Source organism: Perca flavescens, chromosome 5, assembly GCF_004354835.1.
Source record: "Perca flavescens isolate YP-PL-M2 chromosome 5, PFLA_1.0, whole genome shotgun sequence".
In the NCBI taxonomy this organism is placed as follows: Eukaryota; Metazoa; Chordata; class Actinopteri; order Perciformes; family Percidae; genus Perca; species Perca flavescens.
In genome coordinates, this window is record NC_041335.1 from 8,010,119 (window position 1) to 8,037,817 (window position 27,699).

General features: G+C 42.3%; 1 protein-coding gene across 2 annotated transcripts in view; it reads right to left on the reverse strand.

Annotated features, from left to right (window-relative positions):
- Positions 1-27,699, reverse strand: part of abca2 (ATP-binding cassette, sub-family A (ABC1), member 2) — a 184,327-nt gene that overhangs the window by 23,667 nt on the left and 132,961 nt on the right. Inside the window, exons 30-42 of one of the 2 annotated variants that reach the window (XR_003692659.1) lie at positions 24,031-24,244; positions 22,397-22,502; positions 22,202-22,313; positions 21,958-22,018; positions 19,718-19,892; positions 19,489-19,604; positions 7,596-7,743; positions 7,247-7,370; positions 4,753-4,885; positions 2,297-2,417; positions 1,927-2,105; positions 422-1,623; positions 112-191 (exon numbers count right to left, since the gene is read on the reverse strand). Coding sequence is in view for 1 of the 2 variants with exons in the window: in XM_028579340.1 (XP_028435141.1) it covers positions 50-191; positions 1,927-2,105; positions 2,297-2,417; positions 4,753-4,885; positions 7,247-7,370; positions 7,596-7,743; positions 19,489-19,604; positions 19,718-19,892; positions 21,958-22,018; positions 22,202-22,313; positions 22,397-22,502; positions 24,031-24,244 (1,631 nt within the window). In the remaining variant the exon portion in view is untranslated. Of the gene's footprint in view, positions 1-49; positions 192-421; positions 1,624-1,926; positions 2,106-2,296; positions 2,418-4,752; positions 4,886-7,246; positions 7,371-7,595; positions 7,744-19,488; positions 19,605-19,717; positions 19,893-21,957; positions 22,019-22,201; positions 22,314-22,396; positions 22,503-24,030; positions 24,245-27,699 lie in introns of those variants that run through there. The other variant, XM_028579340.1, reaches the window with a different exon arrangement.

The following is a 27,699-nucleotide window of genomic DNA, read 5'->3' on the forward strand; positions in this document are numbered from 1 at the left end:
AATGTAGAAATGTAGAAAGTGTGTGTGTGTGTGTGTGTGTGTGACCCACCCTTTCCTGGTCCTTCCAGGGAATGCCACGGAGGCGAGTGTAAAGCTCCAGATGTTCCCTGGCTGTCAGGTCATCAAACAGAGCGTCAAACTGGGGACAGTAGCCGATACTCTGCTGCACACGTAAAAGGTCCTTCAGGATACTACACGCACGCACGCACACACACACACACACACACACACACACACACACACACACACACACACACACACACACACACACACACACACACACACACACACACGCACACACAGGAAGGATTTCTCAACATACCTATAGTCATAGGGATATTGGCAATCGTTTCGTGGCCTCAATGATGGTATTCAGTGACATGTTTCGTTTTGATGTGGTAGAACTGATTAGTCGTGTTACCTCTCTTAGCCGGAACTGTTGCCCCCACACACTCTACAGAGTATAGTTTGCTGCTGCTCGTCGGACGGCTTAAATCCGAACCAAGTCCAAATAATGGATGTTGCACCGGTCTTTTTCACCAGCTCCTCCGTTTCGCTTTCATCCATATTTACTCAAGATGACAATGATGCCTTGCAGCCGGTTGCAGCTTGTGGCACAAAATTTTGCGGATGCAACCTGCATTATCTAGTGTAATATAATTAAAATCTCTATCATAGGCCAATTTTGTATCACTTTTTATTGCATATCGTTTCTATCGCCCATTACTACTGGAAGTACATCTGTTTCTGGGCTTTTTTGATGAAGGAGCTAATGTTCAGCTCCCACTTGAGGTCCTGGTGGTCAAAGTCACCCAGGGTGATTAAGATGGGTAGGGCTGTGTCCTTCCTAAAACCCACAACCATCTCCACTGTCTTCAGAGCGTTTAGCTCCAAGTTGTTCTGATCACACCAGGTCACCAGGTGGTCAATCTCCCACCTGTAGGCGGACTAATCCCCACCAAAGATGAGTCCAATGAGGGTGGAGTTGTCCACGAACTTCAGGAGTTTGATGGACTGGTGATGACTTGAGGTGCAGCTGTTGGTGTACAGGGAGAAGAGCAGAGGGGAAAGGACACAGCCTTGAAGGGCACCAGTGCTGACGGTCACAGAGTCAGAGACGTGTTATCTTAGCTTCACACCCTGTTTCCGGTTAGACAGGAAGTCTGTGATCCACCTGCAGGTGGAGTCAGGCACATGCAGCTGCGAGAGCTTGTCCTGTAGCAGAGCTGGTAGGATGGTGTTGAAGGCAGAGCTGAAGTCCACAAACTGGGTCCTGGTGTAGGTTCCTGAGGAGTCCAAATGCCAGAGGAGGAAATGACTGCGTTGACTACAGACCTGTTGGCTCTATAGGCGAACTGCAAGGGGTCCAGGAGTGGGTTGGTGAGGGTGTTCTGGCTGAGGTGAGCCAGAACAAGGTGCTCAAATGACGTGACGTGGCTCCAACACCTCCTGGGGTGGGGGAGGTGTGGCAGGAGGACTGGAGCTGGCGAATAGTGTCATGGGGGATGGAGACAGAACTGCATGGTCTTTCAAAAACGACAGTAGAAGGTGTTTAAGTCATTAGCCAGGCTCCGGTCGTTGATGGAAGGGGGTGTGTAGTTAGTGATCTGTCTGAGCCCCCTCCTGACAGAAACCGAGTCATTAGGTAAAAACCATAATAAAGGGGTATCCATATAAATAAAAGGGTATCTACATACATTTGATCATAAGGTGTGCTTTTTCTAACTGACAAATTTTGTCACTGTGATTGCATCGCAACCGCCAAGAAACTTCACAGGTGTGTAGTTGAGATCAAAATGAAGGCCGAGTTCGAAAATGGGTACGGTCCGAGCAACAGCCCTGGCCCTACAACTGCAAGATACAGTCACAAATCTTGCTTTGCTGCTAAATAATAAAGAATACATATAATATTTTTCTGGCACTGACCTGTTTCCGTCGATGAAGGCCTCTCCTCCAGTGGTGCACTCATCTCCAGTTAGCATCTTGAAGGTGGTAGTCTTTCCGGCTCCATTTACTCCTAGCAGTCCAAAACACTCACCAGGCCGGACACCAAGACACAGCCGGTCCACTGCCAGGATATGACCCATCTTCCTGGATTTATACACCTAAACACATGCAAATATTCAAACCATACAAGCATTTTAGTAAGTTAAAACACCTTAACTACAAATCATGGATATTTCACATGTATGATGGTTGTTTTAACCAGTAAATTAATTTACTCTCTTTGCATAGCTAGAAACATTGCTATAGCTTCTAGAGATTTGCTAAATATTGATGGGCTGACTGTGTAAACCTTTGTCAGGTTCTCGATCTTCAGCATGTCGTTGTCAGCGTCTCCTTGCAACACCCTTCGTCTTTCACAAGCCACGTCTACATCATCATCGTCTATAGGCTGGCAGCTGACTGGCACCCTCCTAAACACACGCACACAAACTATTTCAGTTATATCTTTGTGTTCCTTTTTATCCACATGTAGTGACATCCTACATTTCCTAAAACATAACCTAACATTGTCCAGGTTTATCCAACGGTGCACTGAAAGTGTGAGGAACCTATTGTTTTTATAAGGATTATTATTAGGAAAAACGTGATTATTCGATTGCATAATTCAATGCATAATCAGCCAAAGTCCGCATATTTATGTGGGGGCCGCATTTTTTCAAATACGCCGCACTTTCGCCGCATAAATTGACGATTTCTGCGCAAAATATGCGGGGCTTGCATGATTTCATAATCCCCGCATTTTCATTGCAAAAAAGTCACATATATCTTAGCAGAAAGTTGAAAAATGTTGCGTTTACTTCACACAAGAGCAGCCATTTTCCCCTGTTGCCATGGGAACGTTATGAAGTGATGTAATTACGCAACGTGAACATCATCGAAAAGCAGGGTGTTGGGGGAATCACTTTTTTTTCTCTTTTTCATCAAACCGCAGTTTTTGCAAGTTCCTGCAATTTCATCGCATAAAATTGCATGAATATCCCGCATATTCCATCGCATTTTTTAAGAAAACGTGCCTTATAATCAAGGATTTTTGCCCGCAACAATCACAAAAAAAAACACAAAAAAACAGTCAAAACTTGTTTCATTTGCCTCTTGGTTAGTTTGTGTCCACACAGCAACATTCAAGAGCAGTCCAACAGTTGTAAACAAATGCCATGCGTGAGCAAGCTGTTCTCTCATTGGTCAGAAATGTTACCGGGAAGACATTTATTTTCTTCATTATGGAGAACCAGCAGTGTGTATTGCCAATTGTTTTCATTGTGTTTGTGAATAACAAAACATACCAATTTTTATTCCAATAAAAAATATCCAGTTCCAGTGAGCATCTAGACTGCAACTAGAAAACAATCTCCGAATCCATTTTATTTGAAGATTTGCCACCCCAAAAGTTTGCCATGTGGGAAATGAACATTTTAGATAGTTGTTTTCTTTTTAGAATCAATGTATTGATTTTGGTGAAGCCTATGATGATGTGTTTTAAGTTGTGGAGACAGGCTCTAATGGGTGCCGCACAGCAATTGTTCTTCAAACAGTTCATCAGGTAAGCATAATTATTAGATTATCTTTATTAACCTATTTATCATCATAAGCTATTGTTATATCAGGCAATGCATAGGCCAGTTGTTTCAGATGGTAGGGTCGATTACATGCTGACGACAAACAAACGAGCTGAGGCGAGCCGAGACTACCCTCTCTAGGCGATCTAAGCCGCCTAATTCTGCCCCGCATCTGAGTATATGCTCAAAACGAAAAAATCCAACCTGGGGATGAAACGCTCTGGGTTTGGAAAAAACTGGTCCAAACGAGCTAGGTATAAACACAACCTAACAAAAATGTTTTGTAACAGTGTAACAGTTAGGAAATATCAGTCCAAATTACACTGGACCATATTGCATTATTTTCTTCTAATACTGGATGTTGTGCATGCAAAGGAAGGAAGTCCAGATGAAATTAAGTTGGTTTGAAGTGTTTTGGTCAACTTGCATGTACTTTTTAGACAGTACCTGATTTCAGTTTTTTGTCATGTCTACTGTCATGTCAGGGAAGAAGGCAGGTTTCAATAGTGAATCATAAGGTAAAAATAACAGCTGTCAAGGATCAGCTGAGCTTTATGCTGCACTAAAACAAATCTCAGTATAGCAGATGAGCCTAACTTACTGTCAAAATATCAAACTTATGCCACATTTGCATCATGAAAAGTCCTGCTGCTTTTGCGGTTAACCTTGCAGTTCATGTTTGTACTGCACAGACAACAATCAACCTAGCAGTACCTGTTTGCACTGCACAGAAAACTATCAGCTTTGATACAGAAGAAAATGTCTGAATCTGACGATTATAAGCCCAGATGTGAAGTGACAAGCACTTTTTAAAATCTCTATGATCTGAATCCGAGATCCATATATCTCGGGGACGTTTTTGGCAAATAGTCACTGCATTATATGTTTATTTCGGAATACTGTATTCATATTTGCTTGCATCCCTAGGAGAGAGACCATACTTAAAGTAAGAGGAATAGATAGTTGAGATAAAGTAAGTCATCAATCAGTCAAACATACAACTGCAAACATAACTTTCTTGTGGTTGCATTGCATGTTTTTTTGTTTTGGGTGGGGAAGCTGGTATCTGTGCCTAGTATGTAATGCATAATTTATTAATTGTAAAATGGTAGCTCTAAGGTTACTCTTTAATTCTGAGGGAGTGACAGTAAAACCTGACACCTCACACACTCAAACACACAACACTCACGTGGGTTTCCTGAGGAAGTTGTACTGGCAGAGGATGGTAATGAGAAAGCCAACAAAGCCTTCGATTGTCATGGCAACTAGTCCTCGGGTCACAATGTCCCACTCAAATGGAGACTTCATCTTGTCAAACTGGCCTGAAAACACACATTATGTAAAAAGGGTTGGTTAAAAACCCACTAAGTGGATACAAACTTGCGTTGTACATGTCTATCTTCGGAAATTTGCAATAAATCAACCATTTGCATGATCAAGAAGCTGTAAAATGCACAAAATATCTTTCAGCTTTACGGGGCTCTATGTTGTTTACAGTGCGATGCATAGCCATGTGATTAAAATTCATTCAGTGCACGACTGATACTGCAACGCAAAGCACCAGACTACAGCGCCTAGTGGTCGAAGAAGTATACAGATCCTTTACTTCAGTAAAAGTATAAATACCATACTGTAAAAATGCTTTGTTACAGTAAAAGAAATGTTACTTAAATAAAAGTATCATAAGGAAAATTAGTAGTAGTAGTAGTTAAAGTATTAAATGTAAAAGTACTCAATGCAAAACTAGTAATTAAAGCTGTCAGATTAATGTAGTGGAGTAAAAAGTACAATATTTCTCTCTGAAATGTAGTAGAGTAGAAGTAGAACGTGGCATGAAAAGAAAAGGCTCAAGTAGAGTACAAGTTCCATAAATTTATACTTAAGTACAGTACTTGAGTAAATGTACTTAGTTACATTCCACCTCTGGTGTTAAGTTTGTAAAAATGTAAATAATTCTTTGTCTGAATTATGTGCAGCCAAAATACTTTTTTTCTTGCATTTTATACACACATTTACTCTTGGGTAAATGTTCCATTATCTGATTCAACTGTTTTTCTATTTAAAAGTAGCATAAGGCTGGGAATAATTGTGTTTTTTTTTACTGTCAACAAATCTTGTAAAAAGCAAATCAACAATGAATGTATCCAACTAACAAGTATTGTTATCACAAAGCCTGGTTTCTTATTCTTCTGTGCCATAGAGTTCCATTGTTGTTCAAAACAAACACTGTAGTTTATTTTTTTTCAGCTCTTTTTATTTGAATTTCACAATATTGCACTAAAGTTAGAGAAATTATGGAGGAAGTAAGCATTTTCGCTTTTATTTCAAAATTTTGTGTAATGGCAGCTGTAACATTAATGAGCAGGTGCTGAGGAGGAGAAGAATGAAGAGAAAGAGAGACAAATTGGCAAATTGGCGTTATACTCCTTGGTCCGTGTTTCAACGGGTCGGGTGGGTTGGCGACATCGCCGCAGACCCCTGACGCCTTTTACGTGATCCGATCCCCGCCCTGGCGACGCAACGCGGTTGGGGCGTAGCGCAAGTGAGAGAGTGACGGTGATTAGCTTCATTCAGAGCGAGTACTGACTCTAGAAGCATGTAGTGGGAGAAACAAAGTGTCTCCCCTGTGCTTTCAGACACCGTTGGAAATCTGTAGCAGGAAAAGTTAACCCTCTCCTTCATTTCATGTTGTTTATGGAGGAGGAGAACCCGGAAATGAGTAGGGGGAAATGCAACGCTACTCAGCCACAGCCAAGCGGACCAATCACAGTTCTTGCGGTCTGCATTACCGCGACGTGTAGGTAAATGTTTTGAGAGGTGCAAGTCAGGCTACTGCATAGGGTCCGCCGTAGGGTCCACATTGCCACATACCTACATACCCACAGTGTTGATTTAACGCAGAAGCATAAATTGGACTTTAGTCCTCCTCCAAGAGGTAGCATTATCCATACTTGTGGTACTGTGAGATAAGAAGGAGGGTAGTGCACAGGAACAGACAGCTGCAAAGCGTAAGGTTAATGGGGGGAAAAAAACAACAAAAAACCAAGAACACACACACACACACACACACACACACACACAAGATTTACGCCTTTAACCAGTGGGGTTAAAACTGAGAGTTAGAGACAGAGCAGGGAAGTATTAAGGGACCGACACATTGGTGGTTTTGTTTTTTTCAAGGGATTTGTTGACAATAAGAATATAATAATACTGTATATAAAATAACACATTACTAATAAAATTGTTTCATTCAATATTTCTGTAACAAAAGTAGATTTTTAAAGTACAGGTGATACTTTATTTTTCTTCTATAATTGAAATCTGAGGATACAATCCTTTTTCATTGAAGGCAACTAAATGTGAAAATATGACACACAATGTTTTTGTTTTTCTTAAAGTGACAAAATTCTAAAGTCATCTAGTTTGCACTTGACAAATAGCACAAACATTATGTTCTTTTAATGACCTGTGTATCACAGACAGGTACATATTATAATTCTTTCGATTCACTTATTACAAGTGCATGCTTTAATTGTCGACCTGTCTACACTGCTTTTTTCAAGACAAGATTGGTGAGAGAAACTCAAGAAATTGCTCTAGATTAGGAGTAGCAAACATCTACTACATACTGTAATGTTTGTCAACTATATCCTCATGGATCCATAGCTTAGAGATGAGTGTACCTATTTTAGCGTAGTATTCATTGATGTACTCATTGTACGCCATCTCCATCAGGCCATGGCCCAGGTTGTAGTTGGGGAAGATAAGGAAACAGGACTTCAGGTAACTGTTGACTTTTTTTAAATCCTGGAGGAGATGAAAATAGTAACATCCAAAAAATATCCAAAGGCCAGGACTAACGACAAGCAAACAGGTCTATTGCACAATGTTCTATATCCATTTAGTAGGCTTTATGTTTAGATGTATTTTTAAAAAATGTGGCAGAGACTATGAGTCTACCTGAAACATCAAATCTCTAATCTTTACTCCTTTTTAAATCCCCAAAATACGTTTGGTAAGAGTCGAACTGACCTTATCATGTTCAAAGAGCTGGAGTAGGAAAGTGGCAACAGTTGCAGTGATGCCTATGAAGAGGTTGATGACTATGAGGAACACATAGGCTGTACTGGGCACCTCGAACCAGAAGGATGCTGGGTACATGATGGGAGTGATGGACCACCTGGAAGGAAGAGCACTCATCCTGAGCAAAATCACTGAGGACGTCCAAAACTTCAAGACATGAGAAAAAAAAAAACTGCAGAGCACTCGCTAATGTTTTTGAGGTTACACCAAAAACATTTACATTTAAGAAGTCAGAGTTCTTTGAAACATCATACTACACAGGTAATTTAGAATTCCACATTAGTGATAGTGACTGTATTAAAAGCCATAGCAGCAATGCTGCTGTTTTTCTAGATCGCATATGCAGGGAGTTCATTTGTCATTAAACATCAGAATGAAGACAAAGTAGTGGGGAGTGTGGTCAGCAGCTGAATTTCTTTCACAATTTTCTCCTTGAGAAACAACAAGAGAGATGCCTTAAATATTCGGTTACACTTTACTTGAATTGGTATCTACATAAGAGTGACATGACACAGTCATGAACATGTCATAAACATTATAAAGAAGTCATAAATGTTGACGTATGACATAACTTTGATTGGTCCTTCTTTTGTATATTTGAGTCAGTGTTTTAAGGTTGCTCTTAGCCTTGTTGTTTTTATTTTGTGTTTTATGCTTTGTCTTGCTGGTTTTATGTTTTTTTTGCTTGTTCTGTAAAGCACTTTGGTCTGTCTAGCGGCTGTTTAAATGTGCTATATAAATAAATGAACTTGAACATGATAACGCTTATGTGTCATTCGGTTTTTGTCATGACAAGTTATGGTTAGGGTTAGAGTTACGGTTCATGTGTCATGACTGTGTCATGACAGTGTCATGTCACTCTTATGTAGATACCTTCTAGTAAAGTGTTACCAAATATTCTTCTCCCTCTCTTTTATTCTCTTTATCTCCCTTTCTCTTATTATTCTTTTTAATCTTTAACCACTTTAGCTAAGAATAAAGGTACAGGCCTTTCAGCCATATTTATTATATCTACTGTATCTGTCTATCTAGTGGTTGCATTGCAATTTCTTGATCTTGGATCCAAAACTGCTGTGTTTATGTCACCAAAAATATGATAGTGAGCAGAACGTTCAGTTAAAAGGTAACCTTTTGGAAATTGATTGACTCCCTGACGAAGGCTTGTATGCCGAAACGCGTCGGAGTACTTTAAGATTTATGATGACTAAGCCATAAATAAAGGCTTTGTATTTTTCTAAAAGATAGTGCCTTGGAGTTTCCTTATTGGTTTTTAAAAGTTAACCTTGGTTCTCTCCACACAGTTACATATTCCATATGTACGGGGACTGACCCACTGGGGCAGTTGACGTGGATATCACTTTAAGACACACCGCTACATGACCCATGTCCGGGCATAAAAGGCCCAGGTGTGCAAGTAGCAGGAAACACATCTACGGGGAAACAGTCGTTGACACAACACCTGCAGTGATTCCCCAGCTAGGGGTATCTCTGCTGTAGCCAGTGTGTACTTGGAAAGATTGTGGAGCAGCTTAACTAATCAAAATAATAATTGAATTATGATTGATTTAAAACAATATATCAGCTAAAACAGCTCAACACATATGTTTAAACATATAGCGAAGTAATCAATGGTAGAAAAAAATAGCAAAAAGTGGCCTACTGACTTAGCTAACAGTTGAAATGATTAGCTAAAAGTAATGAATGACTTTTGAAACATCAACCACACTTCAAGTAAAAGGCCTAGCTAGTAGAATTTCTGACCAAACCAACCTAAATGTTTACAGTTCAATTCGATGAAAATGTAAGAATATTCACTTTAAAAAGGGGCAGGCACAGGATAGCTGGCCCCCTATAATACCTATCTTTTTTTGTTCCTTATGCTGGAACTTTAAGAACCCACCGGCACCTATAACCTATAGACATAATGGCTCCACAATAACCAGAACAGGTCTGTAGCCATAACTCAGCAGGCAGGCCCATTCGCAATCTCTGCTTTGGGCAGGCAGCCTTGCCAAACACTGAGCTGGATTGAGAAATAGAGGAGAGAGGGCTGGATCCAGTGAGTGAGCCTGCAAGCAATATGCATATCTGCAAACTCAGAAGGGCTGAAAAAGGTGACACATTTTATACAGTCCCCCCAAGAAGAAAATAAAGGGAAAAGACCACATTTTCTTTAGGTAAAAAAAACAAAACATTTATTAACACCACTAAACATAAAACAACCTTAACACTGGTCTAGTGGGGAGTAAAAAAAAGAAAATCTTTTTTTTTTACTCTTTTGGCCTGGGCAAGCCTTTCAAGGGGCCGTTTCCTCTGTAGAGTATATTTGACAGTCTGAATAGCGCTGAATGTGGTGATGTTCATGCTCGTACTTTTCTGGTCAATGATGTTGCCCATTATATTAAAAGAAGATTCAACTAACGGGTCATAGAATATTGACATTGCAGCTTTCACTGCTTGACACAGCCCTGGATATTTTCCAGTATCGACGACACAGGCCCACCAGCGCACAACATCATCTCCATCTTGGAAGCTGGGCAGGGACTGATCTACGTTGTACTGGAGAATTATTTGGTGTGTGTCAACATCAGGCAGCAGGTGATCCATCATTGCAGTGAGTTTCCTCAGTTCAGACCCAGTTTGAGAGTGCCCTCTCCGTATTGGGACAAACACTGGAGGGTCTTGCTCTGCAGTGGCAGCTTTTTTTGAAAGTATCTGGCACACATGATGTATACCCGGGGGGCTTCCTTCAGGAATGGCTTCAACAGCTGAAACAGATCAGCAACACTTACTATACTATTGTTATCATATTAGCTCCTAATCAATCATTAATCATTCTAATTGCAGTACACAATTTAAAGTACTCACAGGATGTTGTGGATGTGCCACTCTGAATCCTCTCGCCCCACATACAGTACATCTCGCCCCACATACAGTACATCTCCCTCACAGGCAGCAGTTTGTTGTCTAATTCCATGGTAGCCAGAGATTTGGGCATCGGGTTCAGGTGTTCAGATTTGACAAAGCAGGCAAGGAAGTTGGTAAAGACTGGAAGCTGTTTGTCATGCAGTTTATAAACAAGTGTCTGACTGCCCTATAAAGAAAATAACATTAACATATACATTGAACATTGTGGTTCAATTTACAAAAACGCACACAAGAAATGCATACCAATTTTAATTCAGGACTCCCGAAAGTTAAATACAAGGATTCACTTAGATCACCTCACTATGAAAAAGCATAATACCCCGTGGTGAAAGAAAATGTCAGTCATTATTAGACATGGGATCACTAGAATTTATTTTCTAGACCCAGGCACCACAGAATCCTGTAAAAGTTTTATCATCATAATCTAATTCTCATAATTTGTGATATTTTTTCTTATTTTGAAAAACCTGATGAGAAATGTAGCATTCACCTGAGTAGAAATGGCGGCCATAAGCAGAGGACTCAATATTCAACTCACCTGGAACACCATGACATATTCTTTAAGGTCGGTAGCACTCCTGTATAAACACTGAGGTGCAGCTCAGTTATGGTGGCTTCATGCCACACCTTCCTAACCACCCGGTCTTTTCCCAGCTGCGTCATTCCTGGAACAATCAAAGGCTCTATAACAAAGCTCTGTACAAAAGCTAACACTCCTTTGGTTACCATAGTGCATGTAGGCAATCACAGATCCAAGGAGAAATAACTGTGATGAGTGCCTTTTCGCTCACTTTGTGATTGGCAAAAAAGATCTTCTGCTGAAGATCCTCTCTGAAAATGTAAATCCCAATCCATGCACCATTTTGTAAGCTGCTGCTGTGTGTGACAGCTTCAACCCACTCAGAGCTACTTTGTCTGTAGCCAGCATTTGGGCCAGCTTCACCATCACTGGTGCAAATATAAAAGGAAGGGAATGTTCGGCAAAAGTAGCGAGAACCATTGTCTAGACAAAGAAAACATTATTAGATTTTATTAAGTAAAACTTTTACAAAAAGCCTGCCTTTTATTATAACCCTGTGACTGGGTTATTGAGTCTAGTTCAACTCTAGTACAATTGACTAAACACACCATGTACTGTACATACAAATCGTCCTGGTAATGTAGCTTCTATGCCTTCTATGTAGCCTGACAATAGCCTACTGGCAAATGTCAAGTAACCTTTCAACAGTGAAATAGTAGTAATGATTTAGTGACACAGAAAACTACAAGACTATTTAATCTATAATACGCACCTCGCTGACATGTAGGTACAGGCACCCTAACTTGCGCTGTCATGGCTTCAGGCCCCGTCTTGGGAGCACTTTGACTTGGGACTGGAAGGCTGTAGTCATTACAGTGCTCACTTTCTGACGGTGCACCTCTGTTTGGCAGTGTGCCGAAAGAGCACGAGAGCCATTGTTTATTTCTTTAGAGCAAAGGCTGCATTTTGAATATGTCAATTTTTAAAAAAATACTGTGACAGCAGGAAGCTGTGCTGAACTCCTTTCACCTCGGTCTTGACCTCAATCTTTAGCCAGGCTCAGCTCCATTTGCACCTCAGCCCTGAGTCAAGCTGTGCTATATAAATAGAATCCTCCTCTTTAAGCTCGCTCATTCTGGAAAACAATTGTCAATATATTATCTGCTGGATCAGGGTTCCTTTTTCATGATCATAAACATCTGTTAAGGCTAAATCCGACTGCATTAGTCAACTTTAAATGATCCGCCAGAGCAGGTGTTTCGGTCACTCATTAACGTTAAACCAGACACCAAATGGGTCTTGTTTCATTACGTGTTCGTTTTCATTTCGCTCATATCTTACGACAAGATATACATTAAAATCAGATAACAATACTAATGCAGTATGCAGTATTGCCAAAATTCACATTGAACTAACATTGTAGGCTAACAACATAATTTGCTGATCTTACGTTAGCTGACAAGCCGACTAGCTGACAAGCTTGCTTTCCATTATAACATTAACGTTAAACATGTTAACAACGTTAGAGAAAACAATTATAACATTGTAGGTTAACAACACAATTCACTGATCTTACGTTAGCTGACAAACCGGCTAGCCGACAAGCTTGCTTTCCAGTATGACGTTAACGTTAAACATGTTAACAATAATAATTATATTATTGGCAGAAAACAGCACTTACCTCAAAATTAATGTCAGTGTCCACTGAAGTAGCGCCAGAGAATTTCTCCATAAACGGCCTCTGTCTGGTAGTGGTAGCGTGAAAAGTTGAATTCATCCGCAGGAAAGCTGTAGCCAAGGGCTTTTCAAAGAAGACGCTGCCGTTATCTTGATTGAAATGACTCGCTTGACGTATCATCAAAGATGTTTTATTGTGAAGAAGACCGCAGTAAGCCTTCCATTAAATCAGTGAACCCATGCACGACTGGGCCTTTAATGGACGGGCATGGGCTACATAGTTGTGTGTCTTAAAGTGATATCCACGTCAACTGTCCCGGTGGGTCAGTCCCCGTAGATAATATAATAAGGATAATTGCAATCAGATGCCAAATGCATGTTTGCATTGTAATATAATTAGCTCAATATCTTTTGTGAATCAGGGCAGATAGGGGTTGCAATTGATATGCAATTCATGGTACTATTAGCGGGCAAAATCTTTGTGAATTCACCCCAGAGAGAGGAAAATATTCTCTTAAGGGTCAGATCACATACACTACTGGTCAAAAGTTTTAGAACACCCCAATTCTTTTAGTTTTTTATTGAAATTTTTGCAGTTCAAGTCCAATGAATAGCTTGAAAGGGTACAAAGGTAAGTGGTGAACTGCCTGAGGTTAAAAAAAAAAAGTAAGGTTACCCAAAACTGAAAAATAATGTACATTTTCATGTTTTCAGGGAACAAGAAATGGGTAAACAATGTAAAGCTGTTCTGCAGCAATGGAGGTTGATCAAGCTTTGAAAGTTCCATCCATCCATCTTCGTCCGCTTATCCGGTGTCGGGTTGCGGGGGGAGCAGCTCCAGCAGGGGACCCCAAACTTCCCTTTCCCGAGCAACATTAACCAGCTCCGACTGGGGGATAACGAGGCGTTCCTAGGCCAGGTTGGAGATATAATCCCTCCACCTAGTCCTGGGTCTTTCCCGAGGCCTCCTCCCAGCTTGACGTGCCTGGAACACCTCCCTAGGGAGGCGCCCAGGGGGCATCCTTACCAGATGCCCGAACCACCTCAACTGGCTCCTTTCGACGCAAAGGAGCAGCGGCTCTACTCCGAGCTCCTCACGGATGACTGAGCTTCTCACCCTATCTCTAAGGGAGACGCCAGCCACCCTCCTGAGGAAACCCATTTCGGCCGCTTGTACCCTGGATCTCGTTCTTTCGGTCATGACCCAGCCTTCATGACCATAGTGAATTGACCGGTAGATCGAGAGCTTTGCCTTCTGGCTCAGCTCTCTTTTCGTCACAACGGTGCGATAAATTGAATGTAATACCACACCCGCTGCGCCGATTCTCCGACCAATCTCCCGCTCCATTGTCCCCTCACTCGCGAACAAAACCCCAAGGTACTTGAACTCCTTCACTTGGGATAAGGACTCATTCCCTACCTGGAGAAGGCATTCCATCGGTTTCCTGCTGAGAACCATGGCCTCCGATTTAGAGGTGCTGATCCTCATCCCAACCGCTTCACACTCGGTTGCGAACCGATCCAGTGAGTGCTGAAGGTCACAGGCCGATGATGCCATCAGGACCACATCATCTGCAAAGAGCAGCGATGAGATCCCCAGCCCACCGAACTGCAACCCCTCCCCACCCGACTCGCCTCGATATCCTGTCCATAAATATTACAAACAGGATTGGTAACAAAGCGCAGCCCTGGCGGAGGCCAACCCTCACCTGAAACGAGTCCGACTTACTGCCGAGAACCCGGACACAGCTCTCTCTTTGGTCGTACAGAGATTGGATGGCCCTGAGTAGAGACCCCCTCACCCCATACTCCCGCAGCACCTCCCACAGTATCTCCCGGGGGACCCGGTCATACGCCTTCTCCACATCCACAAAACACATGTAGACCGGTTGGGCATACTCCCAGGCTCCCTCCAGGATCCTTGCGAGAGTGAAGAGCTGGTCCGTTGTTCCACGACCAGGACGGAATCCGCATTGTTCCTCCTCAATCCGAGGTTCGACTATCGGCCAAACCCTCCTTTCCAGCACCTTGGAGGAGACTTTACCAGGGAGGCTGAGAAGTGTGATAGCCCTGTAATTGGCACACACCCTCTGGTCCCCCTTTTTAAAAAGGGGAACCACCACCACAGTCTGCCACTCCTTTGGCACCGTCCCAGACAAAGTGTCAACCAGGACAGCCCCTCCACACCCAGAGCCTTGAGCATTTCTGGACGGATCTCATCAATCCCCGGGGCTTTGCCACTGTGGAGTTGTTTGACTACATCAGTGACTTCCGCCTGGGAAATCAACGACAATCCCCCGTTATCCTCCAGCTCTGCCTCTAACATAGAGGGCGTATTAGTCGGATTCAGGAGTTCCTCAAAGTGCTCCTTCCACCGCCCTATTACCTCCTCAGTTGAGGTCAACAGTGTCCCATCCTTACTGTACACAGCTTGGATGGTTCCCCGCTTCCCCCTCTTGAGGTGGCGAACAGTTTTCCAGAAGCACTTTGGTGCCGACCGAAAGTCCTTCTCCATGTCTTCTCCAAACTTCTCCCACACCCGCTGCTTTGCCTCTTTCACGGCAGAGGCTGCAGCCCTTCGGGCCCTTCGGTACCCAGCAACTGCCTCCGAGTCCTCCGGGATAACATATCCCGGAAAGACTCCTTCTTCAGTCGGACGGCTTCCCTGACCACCGGTGTCCACCACGGTGTTCGTGGGTTACCGCCCCTTGAGGCACCTAAGACCCTAAGACCACAGCTCCTCGCCGCAGCTTCAGCAATGGAAACTTTGAACATTGTCCACTCGGGTTCAATGCCCCCAGCCTCCACAGGGATGCACGAAAAGCTCCGCCGAAGGTGTGAGTTGAAAGTCTGTCAAACAGGGGCCTCCTCCAGACGTTTCCAATTTACACGTTTGGGCTTACCAGGTCTGTCCAGAGTCTTCCCCCACCCCCTGACCCAACTCACCACCAGATGGTGATCGGTTGACAGCTCTGCCCCTCTCTTCACCCGAGTGTCCAAAACATACGGCCTCAGATCAGATGAAACGATTATAAAATCGATCATTGACCTTTGGCCTACGGTGCTCTGGTACCAGGTACACTTATGAGCATCCCTATGTTCGAACATGGTGTTCGTTATAGACAATCCATGACTATCACAGAAGTCCAACAACAAACAACCACTCTGGTTTAGATCAGGGAGGCCGTTCCTCCCAATCACGCCTCTCCAGGTGTCTCCATCATTGCCCACGTGTGCGTTGAAGTCCCCCAGCAGAACAATGGAGTCCCCCACTGGCGCCCCATGCAGGACTCCACTCAAGGTCTCCAAGAAGGCCGAATACTCCGAACTCCTGTTTGGTGCATATGCACAAACAACAGTCAGAGTTTTCCCCCCACAACCCGCAGGCATAGGGATGCGACCCTCTCGTCCACCGGGGTAAAATCCAACGTAGCGGCGCTCAGCCGGGGGCTTGTGAGTATCCCCACACCCGCCGGCACCTCACACCCTGGGCAACTCCGGAGAAGAAAAGAGTCCAACCCCTATCCAGGAGTACGGTTCCAGAACCGAGACTGTGCGTAGAGGTAAGCCCCACCAGATCTAACCGGTAGCGCTCCACCTCCCGCACCAGTTCCGGCTCTTTCTCCCACAGAGAGGTGACGTTCCACGTCCCCAGAGCCAGCGTCTGCTGCCCGGGTCTGGTCCGTCGAGGCCCCTGACCTTCACTGCCCCCCATGTGGCAGCGCACGACCCCAGCGGTTCCTCCCACAGGTGGTGGGCCCATGGGCTGGAGAGATGGGAGCCACGTAGCTTGTTCGGGCTGTGCCCGGCCACCAGGCGCTCGCCGACGAGCCCGCCGTCTGGGCCTGGCTCCAGACGGGGGCCCCGGGCTTCCTCCGGGCAGGGTCACTCCATCTCTACCTTGTTTTTCCATAGGGTTTTTGAACCATTCTTTTTCTGGCCCCTCACCTGAGACCACTTTGCCTTGGGAGACCCTACCAGGAGCACAAAGCTCCAGACAACACAGCCCTCAGGTTCACAGAGACACACAAACCTCTCCACCACGATAAGGTGATGGTTCACGGAGAAGAAAGTTGGTGCTACCAATTCCTACAGGTGTTCCTTGTTTGGATTATTTACAACCCCCTCTGTTTGTATAAAAGTATTGTTGGAAAACACTGTGGTACCATAACCTCGTGAGCATTATTTAACAGTATTGTACTACAGAAAGTAGTGTGTTGCTATAAAAATGTCGGGAAAAGGGCAATTAACAATGGAAGAGAGACAGACCATCATAACACTTAAGAATGTTGGTCTTTCCTACAGAGAAATTGCGAAGAAAGTCAAGGTGTCAGTGAGTACAGTATTCTTCACCATCAAAAGGCACTTAGAAACTGGGGGAAACTCTGACAGGAAGAGGTCTGGCAGACCCAAAGCCACAACAGAATCAGAAGACAAGTTTCTGAGAGTCAACACCTTGCGTGATAGGCGGCTCACAGGACAACAGCTTCAAGCACAGCTTAATAGTGGTCGTAATAAGCAAGTCTCAGTTTCAACTGTAAAGAGAAGACTTCGAGCTGCAGGTTTGATAGGTTGAGTTTCAGCAAGAAAGCTATTGCTAAGACGTCAGAATAAGAAAAAGAGGCTTGCCTGGGCCAAGAAACATCGTCAATGGACTACTGAAGACTGGAAGAAGGTGCTATGGACTGATGAATCACAATTTCAAATCTTCAGTTCATCACGCAGGATTTTTGTACGCCGTCGAGTAGGCGAAAGGAAGGTTCCTCAGTGTGTGACATCAACTGTCAAACATTGAGGAGGAAGCGTGATGGTCTGTGGCTGTTTTGCTGGATCCAGGGTCGGTGATTTGTACAGAGTGAAAGGCACCCTGAACCAAAACCGCTACCACAGCATTTTGCAGCGCCATGCAGTACCCTCTGGTATGCGCCTAGTTGGTCAGGGGTTCATCCTACAACAAGATAATGACCCAAAACATAAGTCCAAGCTATGCCAGAACTACCTTAGCAAAAAAGAACAAGATGGTAAGCTTAAAAACATGGAGCGGCCAGCACAGTCACCAGACTTAAACCCCATTGAGCTGGTTTTGGATGCAGGGCATAGCAGGACGTAGCAGGACGTAGCAGGGCGTAGCTGGACGTAGCAGGGCACTGCAGGGCATAGCAGGGCACTGCAGGACGGGGTAGGACGTAGCAGAGCATAGCAGGGCGCAGACCAGGGCCACGGCAACAGCTGCAACCATGATTTAGGTGCCACCCTAATCCAAGGAAATCTTCTGGGGGAAAAAAAACATAAGGACTCCGGGGAATAAGCTCCCCAGATCTAAGTTGGTAACAAGCATTTCTGGGACATAGATGCACACAGAGGTAAAGAAAGGAGAGAGGGGCTCAGTGTGTCAAAGGAAGTCCCCCGGCAGTCTAAAACTATAACAGCATAATTAAGAGCTGGTGCAGGGCAAACCTGAGCCATTTCTGTAAGGGTTGGTAGGTGAATCTGACAGCTATGAAGAGAAGCAGGTGGGCCGGGCTAGGCGGACGCTGCAACTCCTCACTCCCTAACTATAAGCTTTATCAAAGAGGAGAGTTTTAAGTTTACTCTTAAATGTGGTGACGGTGTCTGCCTCCCGAACCCAGACTGGGAGCTGGTTCCACAGGAGAGGAGCCTGATAGCTGAAGGCTCTGGCTCCCATTCTACTTTTAGAGACTCTAGGAGTCAAGTAACTCTGCATTCTGGGAGCGCAGTGCTCTAGTGAGACAATAAGGTACTATGAGCTCTTCAATACATGATGGTGCTTGACCCTTTAGAACTTTGTAGGTCAGGAGAAGGATTTTAAATTCAAGCTTGGATTTTACAGGAAGCCAATGCAGAGAAGCTAATACAGGAGAACTATGACCTCTTTTCTTAGTTCTTGTCAGAACACGCGCTGCAGCATTCTGGATCAGCTGGAGAGTCTTAAGGGACTTATTTGGGACATTGTTTTTTTTTTTTTTTTTCTGCCATGGTTCAGTGCATTTACCGCTGGGTCACCATTTGCCACTCTGGGCATTTTCTTTTATTGCTTATCCAAAATGACCAACCTCCAAACAGAACTTTTTTTTTCTCGCCTCCACCTCCGCGATCAGCACCTCGACTTCATATTCTGTGAATTTTTTTTCCGTCTCCTGTGGGTTAATCCGTTGTGATTGGACAAAGAATGACGTCAGGGGTGCATTTATAATAATTTCCATATTAATTTATGGGAGGAGGCAAGGCAGGGTCGGTCGCTCGTTCATGTGCGCTCAATTTCCCGTTGATTGTGATGTATAAAGGAAAGGTGCGCAGGACCTGGCGTACGCCTGGTTTTATACATATGAATATTTCTGTGCGTAGGTACTTTTCAAGTTTTGGCCGTACGCCATCTTCTGGTATGAAAGGTGCGCAGTTTTTTATACATGAGGCCACAAGATACATGGAGATCCGTTATTAAACTGGTTAATTCCACTACTCTACTCACTACATATCTCAAAAGCCAAATTGTCAACTATTTACCCTGATGTTAGTCCACTCTGTGTTAAATGTAAAATGCTGTAAGCACCAAAACCTAATTTAGCTTTTTGTAATTTTGGTTAACTGACCCTTTTTTACGTAATATCAGCTGTGAGAACACTTAACCAAAGTGTGTGTGTGTGTGTGTGTGTGTGTGTGTGTGTGTGTGTGTGTGTGTAGAGTCAGATGTCTCACCCGTAGAGAAGAAAGAGCGAGAGGACAGCAGGGAAGTTAGTTGGGGAGGTGTAGGCCGGCAGGTCAAACACAAACAGAATAATAACACAGCATGTGGCAGGTACCAGGTAGTTCAGCTGCAGATAAATGATGATGAGAGGAAAGAACATGTTCAGAACATTGCAGTATTTCATCTTTACATCCCCAGCCCTTTATCGATAGCATCAGTGACACAGTGTATCCTCCTCACCATGTCCCATATGTAATTAGCCAGCCAGTAGATGACAGGGTCACAGCCGCTGACAAACTGTAGGTGTTTGGCCTTCGTGGATTTCTCTGCAACCAAGAAAACCACAAAGCTGGCTGGCACAAAGGACATGGCTACAATAATGAAGATGGCAATCACCACGTCTGTTCCCTGGAGCCTGGAGATACAGGGGAGCGGAAAGAGAGAGAGAATGTACTATTGTACTAATAGTAGGGTGACCAGACGTCCCGGTTTTAAGTTGCTTGTCCCGAGTCCCGACAAAAGCCTGTCGGGACGCTAAAATGTCCCGGTTTACACCAACCACTATGAAATTGTCCCGGTTAAATGGTTAAAATGCTGACAGCTAAATGGTGTAAAAGTGTGACTGTATTGTAGAGGATTCCAACAGCGGTACAGACACAAACTAGCTAGCACTTGGTAACTGCTTTTGTCGGAAAAACAACACAGACGTGAATAAAGGTTGCGTTTACTTAAAACTGGTAAAACTCGTGGTGCATTCATAGTTATTGTAAAATACCCTTTTCTCATCTGTTTTTGTCGTTTAACAGCAATTCACTGGTGAAATAAGTTATTGTTAGAAGCGATTATTACATTTTTAATAAATCATTTAAATTCCCCCCTTTTTTTGTGCTGATCTGAAAATGTATCCGATTTGTGACTCATAACCGTGATCCGATCCAACTGTGAGTTTTGTGATCTGTTGCACCCCTATACAAAACCATTCCAAATAATCAAAGTGATGTAAGGCAAAAAAAAGGTTATTGAACTCATGTCAATTCCTGATGATTGATAAGATATAAAGGAATTAAGTAATGCACAAATCATTAATTAATTCATGCATTAATTCATAATTTTTGTACCCTTCCCGTAAAGTGTTACCATAACTTTAGTTCAAGCCTGTGGCAGCAGTTCCAAATAATTTGTTTAGTGCCATGCAATGAAAAATACCGTTTCACAAAGTTTTTCACAAGTTCAGTGGGTGAAATTTTCCAAAAGAATGCTTTAATTCTGAAAAATAAAGTTGGTCCCCCACGGAACTCACGCAATGTCTTTGAATATTATTTCTTAGATATGTAGGTTACATACCAAGAAAATTCATGAATATTAACAGAGATACCCCATTATGTTGTGAGCAGTAGGCCTACATGTGCTGTTGGCAAAATTGTGTCTAATCTGTCTGTGTCTATGTCTGACCTGGGCTGGCACATGTTCACGTTAAAAAGCGTGTCCATGCACGAGCACTACGGTCACACGCAAAGTGTCCCGGTTTTAGTTCCGGGAAATCTGGTCACCCTAATTAATAGTAATGATTATCACAACTACAAAATAAGCTCAAAGTGGTAATAACGCCCTTTAAAGGTCCAATATGTAATATATTTCCAAATAAAATAAATAAATCCAAAAATGACCACAAGGCGTCATCAGATATTAGGGAAACATGCTAAGTTGAAATACTATCTTTTCTGACAACAATGCTAATGACAGTATTTTCTCCTTTTGAAATTTTTGTGTTTTGGCCTGTGTGTTGGTATCAACTGCCCAGTTTGACAGCCAGGCTGGGTTACAAGATATACCTGTAAAAACATAAACCCAGCGTGCTACAGCTGTAACGTCAGTACTGTACAGCCATGAAAGCAGCAAACAAACGAACAGGATCAACGAAAATAGATTCTACCCTACCTAAAAAAACACCATGTTTCTAACAACAGTGAGTTAATTTAAGCCAAGAGAGGGGGGCTGTAAATCGGGACTGTGAGTTTGCAGTGTGTTTAGCGATTGTTGCCGTGATTCTAAGACAATAAAGTGTGTTCAGTCAGGTGGAGAGGACGGCAAGGTAGTGTTATTTTTAGCGGTTCCTACTGTAATTCTAAGCCGAAAAAGTGTGCCTGTCAGTTGGGTACAGAGCTCCGTGTGAGTACAGGCTTTTATGACTTTGACTGGCATATAGCCAGCCTCTAACGTTAGCTACTCCGCTGTGCTGTGAAGTAATGCCTGGCTAAGTAAGACAAGCATTTAGCAACATTATGGTGGATGCTGTGGTCTCAGCCTGGCAACCTCCGTGATCTTTGAGTCTGCAGAGGAGGGGGTGGGGCAGACAACTCTCTCCAGTATTTTGAATTTATACTGCAGTAAATATTTTAAACACTAGCTGTCAGTATTACATATTGCACCTTTAAGTTATTCTTTGAGGCACTAAATATCAATTCTTTTGAGCAACTTACAGGTAGTCCAAAGAGAGGCTGGCACTGGTTCGATTCATTGGGTGGTTTGTCAGTGTGAAGCCTGCAAAACACATACACATAACACAACAACGTAGTTTGTGTAGATGATAATAGATAGTATCCAAAAGCAGGAGCTGGTCCAATCCAATACTACAACTTTATTAAACAACACTGTCAATTATTTGGCATGAACCGGGGAGACACATCCATATCTTAAAATTAAAATGTACTCTTCTGTAATTACCATAGGCAGCAGGGTTGCCCTTGGATGCAGGCAGGTTGGCACGTAGGATGGCATTGTTGAGGACATTCAGATAAGTCGGCATGCTGTGGTAACCTTTGTTGTTGTATAGAACCTGGAGACAAGCGGTTGCTCTGTCAGTGGTTATTAATACTGTAATTGTGCACTTCTTTTGTATGTTCAGATTGCCCGTCTTACCTGAGCTAATCTACGAACTGCTATTTTGCGAACCATTGTAGGTATCTTTCTCCCAAAGGATGCTGGGATTGATTTCTGGATGTTCCCCACTGTTAAACCACCATATCTTTTGAGAACAAAGTCAGGGTAAAAATAGAAGAAAAAAAAATAGTCAAAATATAGTTACAGTGCAGAGTTAAAGGAATAGTCCAACATTTGGGGAAATATGCACTATTATGAGCATCCTGGCATTGTCCTGGGTTTCAGCACCACTGCAAGGAATCTCAGACTTTAACGCGCATGAAACAAACTTCAGGACTGCCTTTCTCCACCTGCATAAAACATTGCAAAAATGAGGCCTGTCTCACAAAGACACAGCACCCCTTCTCATCTCTGCTTCTCTTTATGGACGTCAGATTCAATCTACCAACCCTTTGTAAGCTGGCTCAGATTTGCCTTAGACCAGCCCTTACTTATGCTGCTATAGGTTAAGACCGCCAGGGGACTTCCTAATGAGCTCCTCTTTCCTCTTCTCTCTCTCCATATGTATGCATTCATGTGCCATTAATGCATGTTACTGACTTAGCTTCTTCCCCAAAATCTTTTTGCTTTCTCACCTTGATTGTGGCTGCAGCTGCTGCCATGGTCCTGCTCGACGCCCACTGCTACTGCTATTATTATTATCATTAGTCATAGTTCCATTATCTTTACTGTTATTATAATTGCTACTGGTAATCATGCCATTCTATTATACTGACTCCTATAATTACTATTAGTCCTATTTCTAAAATTATTATAGTTAGTAATTACTGTGCACCTATCTCTTTCTCCCCAACTGGTTGCAGCAGATGGCCCCCCACCTAGAGCCAGGTTCTGTTCAAGGTTTCTGCCTGTTAAAAGGAAGCTTTTCCTCGCCGCCGCACTAAATGCATTTGCTCTTGGCAGAATTGTTTGGTCTCTGTGAGAGTGTGGTCTAGACCTACTCTATCGTCCTGAGATAACTTCTGTTATGATTTGACACAATAAAAAAAAAAGAAAGAAATTGAATTAAATAGAGTGCAGTGTTTTCAGTGCTGAAAGACAGAGGGTGGGTACTCAGTTTTGACACTCAGCCCAGTCATTGATAATCACTGTTTCAGATGTCTAAACTTACACGTTGAATAAAAATACAAACTTTGTGTTAGATAAAAAATAAAGTGATGTAATGAAATAAAAAAAATTATTGTGTGGTATAAATGTAGTATTTTCTGTAGAGTAAAATCAAACTGTACCTCATCATTACAGTAATACAACATACAACATATTAAACAACTAAAATGTAAGTTTTCAATTAGAATTATTTTTCTAAATTATTTCAAATACTGACTTCTGCATAAATATTTGTATAATCTCAAGGAAATGATCACTGCAGAGCCTGTTTTGAGAAACATGTATTTCTGTTTGACTGCATTAATTGAGGATGACCTTTTAATTGTAAAATGCAAGGTTTTGAGGGCGCAATTTGCATTTTGTGATATTAGATGTACACTGGAAATCTGTCATGAAACGGAGCAAAAGCAACTGTAAAATACTGTAAAAACATGTTCATGGCCATCTCTATTTATAGTATGACATTGAAATAAAAAAAAAATATGACATGCTCCTACAGCTCCTACCTGTGCAGGCGCAGCCTGTCTGATGTGAAAAGCAGGTACTCAGAGACATTCCTGCCTGTGATGTCCACCACGATGTCACCTGTCACCACCTTCATGAGAGGGGGCCGTCCTCCCACCCCACTGGGGCAAGAGAAGCCTGTCCCCTGCATGGAGCAGGTACAACGCACCGGCTCATGGATAGACAGGGGGAGGGTTGGAGAAGATGTCACAGGTTCTATGCAAACATAGAAGAGGTCTTTATTAATTTTGTCAGAATTTCATTAACAATGTCTCAGTTCCATTAAGTGTACCAGTAAGCCACTAGTCGTTACACTTACGGTTACTTACAGCAGGCTAAGTAGGGAACAAAATATGGAGTTAGAATCATGCCAAAACCTCACACACACACAAAACTTTTTTTTTTTGCCAGCTTTCTTTCCTGTTTTAGGAAGCAGCGACTGAATTGTGGTTGTTAGGTTAGGTGAAGCCGGGTAACTGAAGAAATCCAGCATGTTGATCTTGCTTCGTAGTAGCCTACAGGCTGCCGGTCTCACAGAATTCTGTGAAATGAACATGGCCCCTTAACTCAAAAACTGTGGCAGTTTCACAGATTCGCAGAAAATTCTGTGATGGGCCCACGGATGCGATGCATGTAGGTCAATGACATCATCATCCGTGGTCTACGCACAGATTCCCTGATCACAGCACGATTATTTCTGTACAGAGAAGCTGTATACAGCTTTGCTGTTATTGGTATTTTTAGCCCAATAACCTCTGTTTTAATCAACATTTATTCACCAGATCTTATCATGGATTAATTGTATTTCTTTTAATGTTATTATTTCGGTCTATTTCGGCCAGGGAAGCTGCTTTGTTGTTTTGATATTTTTTAAACTATAATACTACATCTAGCAACATATATGTAGATATTATCATAGTATGCATTTCTTTACTTTAATATTATTTTGGTCTTATTACTGGTGAAATATTACAGTAGGCTGTAAGACAGAACACGATATGATCAGAGTTGGGCGCATGCAAAGCCGATTTCCCACAATGCAATGCCGGCATTCATTTCAGAGAATCAGACAACGATCAGCGGGTCTTTAACGCCAGCATCGCTTCAATATACATATATATAATCAGTGGTTTTGTCATCAGCAACAACACGCTGCTCAGTTTTGTTCCAGTAAGTTATGCACCATAATAACGTTTACAAAAATCCGCATGTATACAGGGCTCGACATTAAGGCTTGTGCGCTTGTCCGGGACAAGTGGATTTTTTGTAGGACAAGTGGAAGAGAAATTTACTTGCCCCACTGGACAAGTTAAAACTCAAACAAATCAAAATGCCACTCATTTCGTCAATGTTACAGAATTGAAACAAGACCGTTAGACCCAGCCCACTGTTTAGCTCATTCTCTGTAAGCGATACAGCATGAAAGCACCGCGGAACCAGCAAGCCAGGCAGCCGGTGTTAGTTAGCTAACGTTAGCATGCTAACTACGCTTGGTTACCCCGTCCCCACATCGTTCACAGAAAACGAGCCGAATAAAGCTGTCACTAGTGGCGATAGAAATGTGCTTTGTGCGGATGAAGCATGAAGTTAATTTGACTCTTGACGGCTGGCTCTCTGTCTCGTAACGTTACTAGCTGCTCCGCTACTCGTTTGTAGCGGATTAAATATCAGGTAATAGTCAACTGTAAAGTAGCTACACCTTTTTAAAGGATCCCTTGGTAAAAATTGTAGAAAGAAAAAAAAAACACGCTGACACCAACATTTAGTGGCAAAATCCATTGTTATGTCTACAAAATTATTTTAGATATAGTATAAGTTCAAGTCACCACTACCTCTGGTCAAAATATTGAATTAGTATCTCAATATATTGACTCAGTATCTCAGAATATAAACAAAGAATATCAAAGTAATGAGAAACTATAAAATATTGACTTAATCTCAATATATTGGCTTAGTATCGTAATATATTGACTTAGTAACTCAACATATTGGTTCAGTATCTCAATATATTGACTTAGTAACTCAGAATATCTCAATATATTGACATAGTAACTTAGAATATTGACTAGGAATCTGAAAGTAATGAGAAACTTTAAAATATTCACTTAGAATCTCAATATATTAACTTCTGCACACCGGCGTGCAAAGTATAATTTTGTATTATGAGTCTGGAGATGCTTTTTTCTTGTTGAAGGGGAAATCTATTCTTGGGACACATTTGTTTCTACTGTTTAAACTGAATTGTATTAATGTTGATAGTGTTTGGATGCTTTCAATGGTTTCTTCAAATTCGGCATTAGCAAAACACAAAAGAATTTATAAAATGATGAATCTTTACCCGGACAAGTGACTTTTGTTCATGGACAAGTGAAACGTAAATGTACTTGTCCAAAGGACAAGTGCCTCAAAAAGTTAATGTCAAGCCCTGTGTATATATCTATGGTCCTGGTAGGCTTAAATTGACTTAACAGCGCCACCTGCTGTTGTGGAGTGCGAATTACAGGACATTTGTTAGAAAATTTACCTGCATTTGTGTGTGGATCTGAGGGCAATTGTGTGTGGATCAGCAAGGCGGAAAGTTAGTGCCAAAAGTCACGTGACAGTTTTTTGTACTTGTAGAATTTGTTTTGTACTTGAAGGATTTTTTTTTTGTACTTGAAAGATTTTTTTTTGTACTTGAAAGATTTTAGTTTGTACTTGCAGGATATTTTTTGTCATTGAAGAAATACGTTTTTGTATGTGTAAAACATACTGTATTTGTTTGATAGGTAGGTTTCTTATTTGGAGAACAAAATGCATTAGTTTGTGAATGATGTTTTGTATTTGCAAACCACACTGAGTTTGTTTGTGAATCGTTGGGCGTGAGTAAAACACGTTTTGTGTGTGTGTGTGTGTGTGTGTGTGTGTGAGGTTTTGGCATGATTCTAACTCCATAACGAAACGCTAACATGCTGACAGATTTGGTGTAAAACTGAATATTTGTTTAAAACAGATCAGTGATGCTTTTTTGCTGTCAGTGTTCTCTGTGAAGTTAGCTGGAAGTAATGTAATGTTGCGTTTTATGTGGAGTGAGCACTATGCCGGACTAAAAAAAAGAAGCCTTTTTAATGCTATGTTGTTTGTCAGCACTGCAACCAGTCTTATTAGCAATAAATTTGGCCCAGTGTGCTCTGATTAATTTGGTGCATTCCCTCCGGATTTTAGGATTCCCCCACTTGCCAAATCCCACTTTAACCCCTACCCCGCAGATGTACACAGAGGGGATCCAACTCCTTTATAGATTAGGAGATTGTTAAGTATCAATACCATTTACAGGTGCTTACTAGGAGAGATGGTGTCTGGCACTGCATAATAATGCCTAACCTAAAGATAGCTAAAAAGAAAGTATAAAAAGGCCTTTGGTAGGCCAAATTGGTTAGCCACTGGTTGAAGGATGCAAAGCAGATCATCAAATGAAAAGAGATCTTTAAAGTATTTAGGCCATTATTAAACCAGTTGAGAAATGTATCCTAAAATCAATTGGAATTAATCAGTGCATGAATTGGACCAAAAAAGGCTTGGCTTGGCTCTGCCATTTCGTACAGTTGGTAACGTAGAAATAAAATGGATTATTAATCATTTTATTTCTATAGTTTATAGCTGACTTTATCTATTGGCTGTTGAAAGAGGTG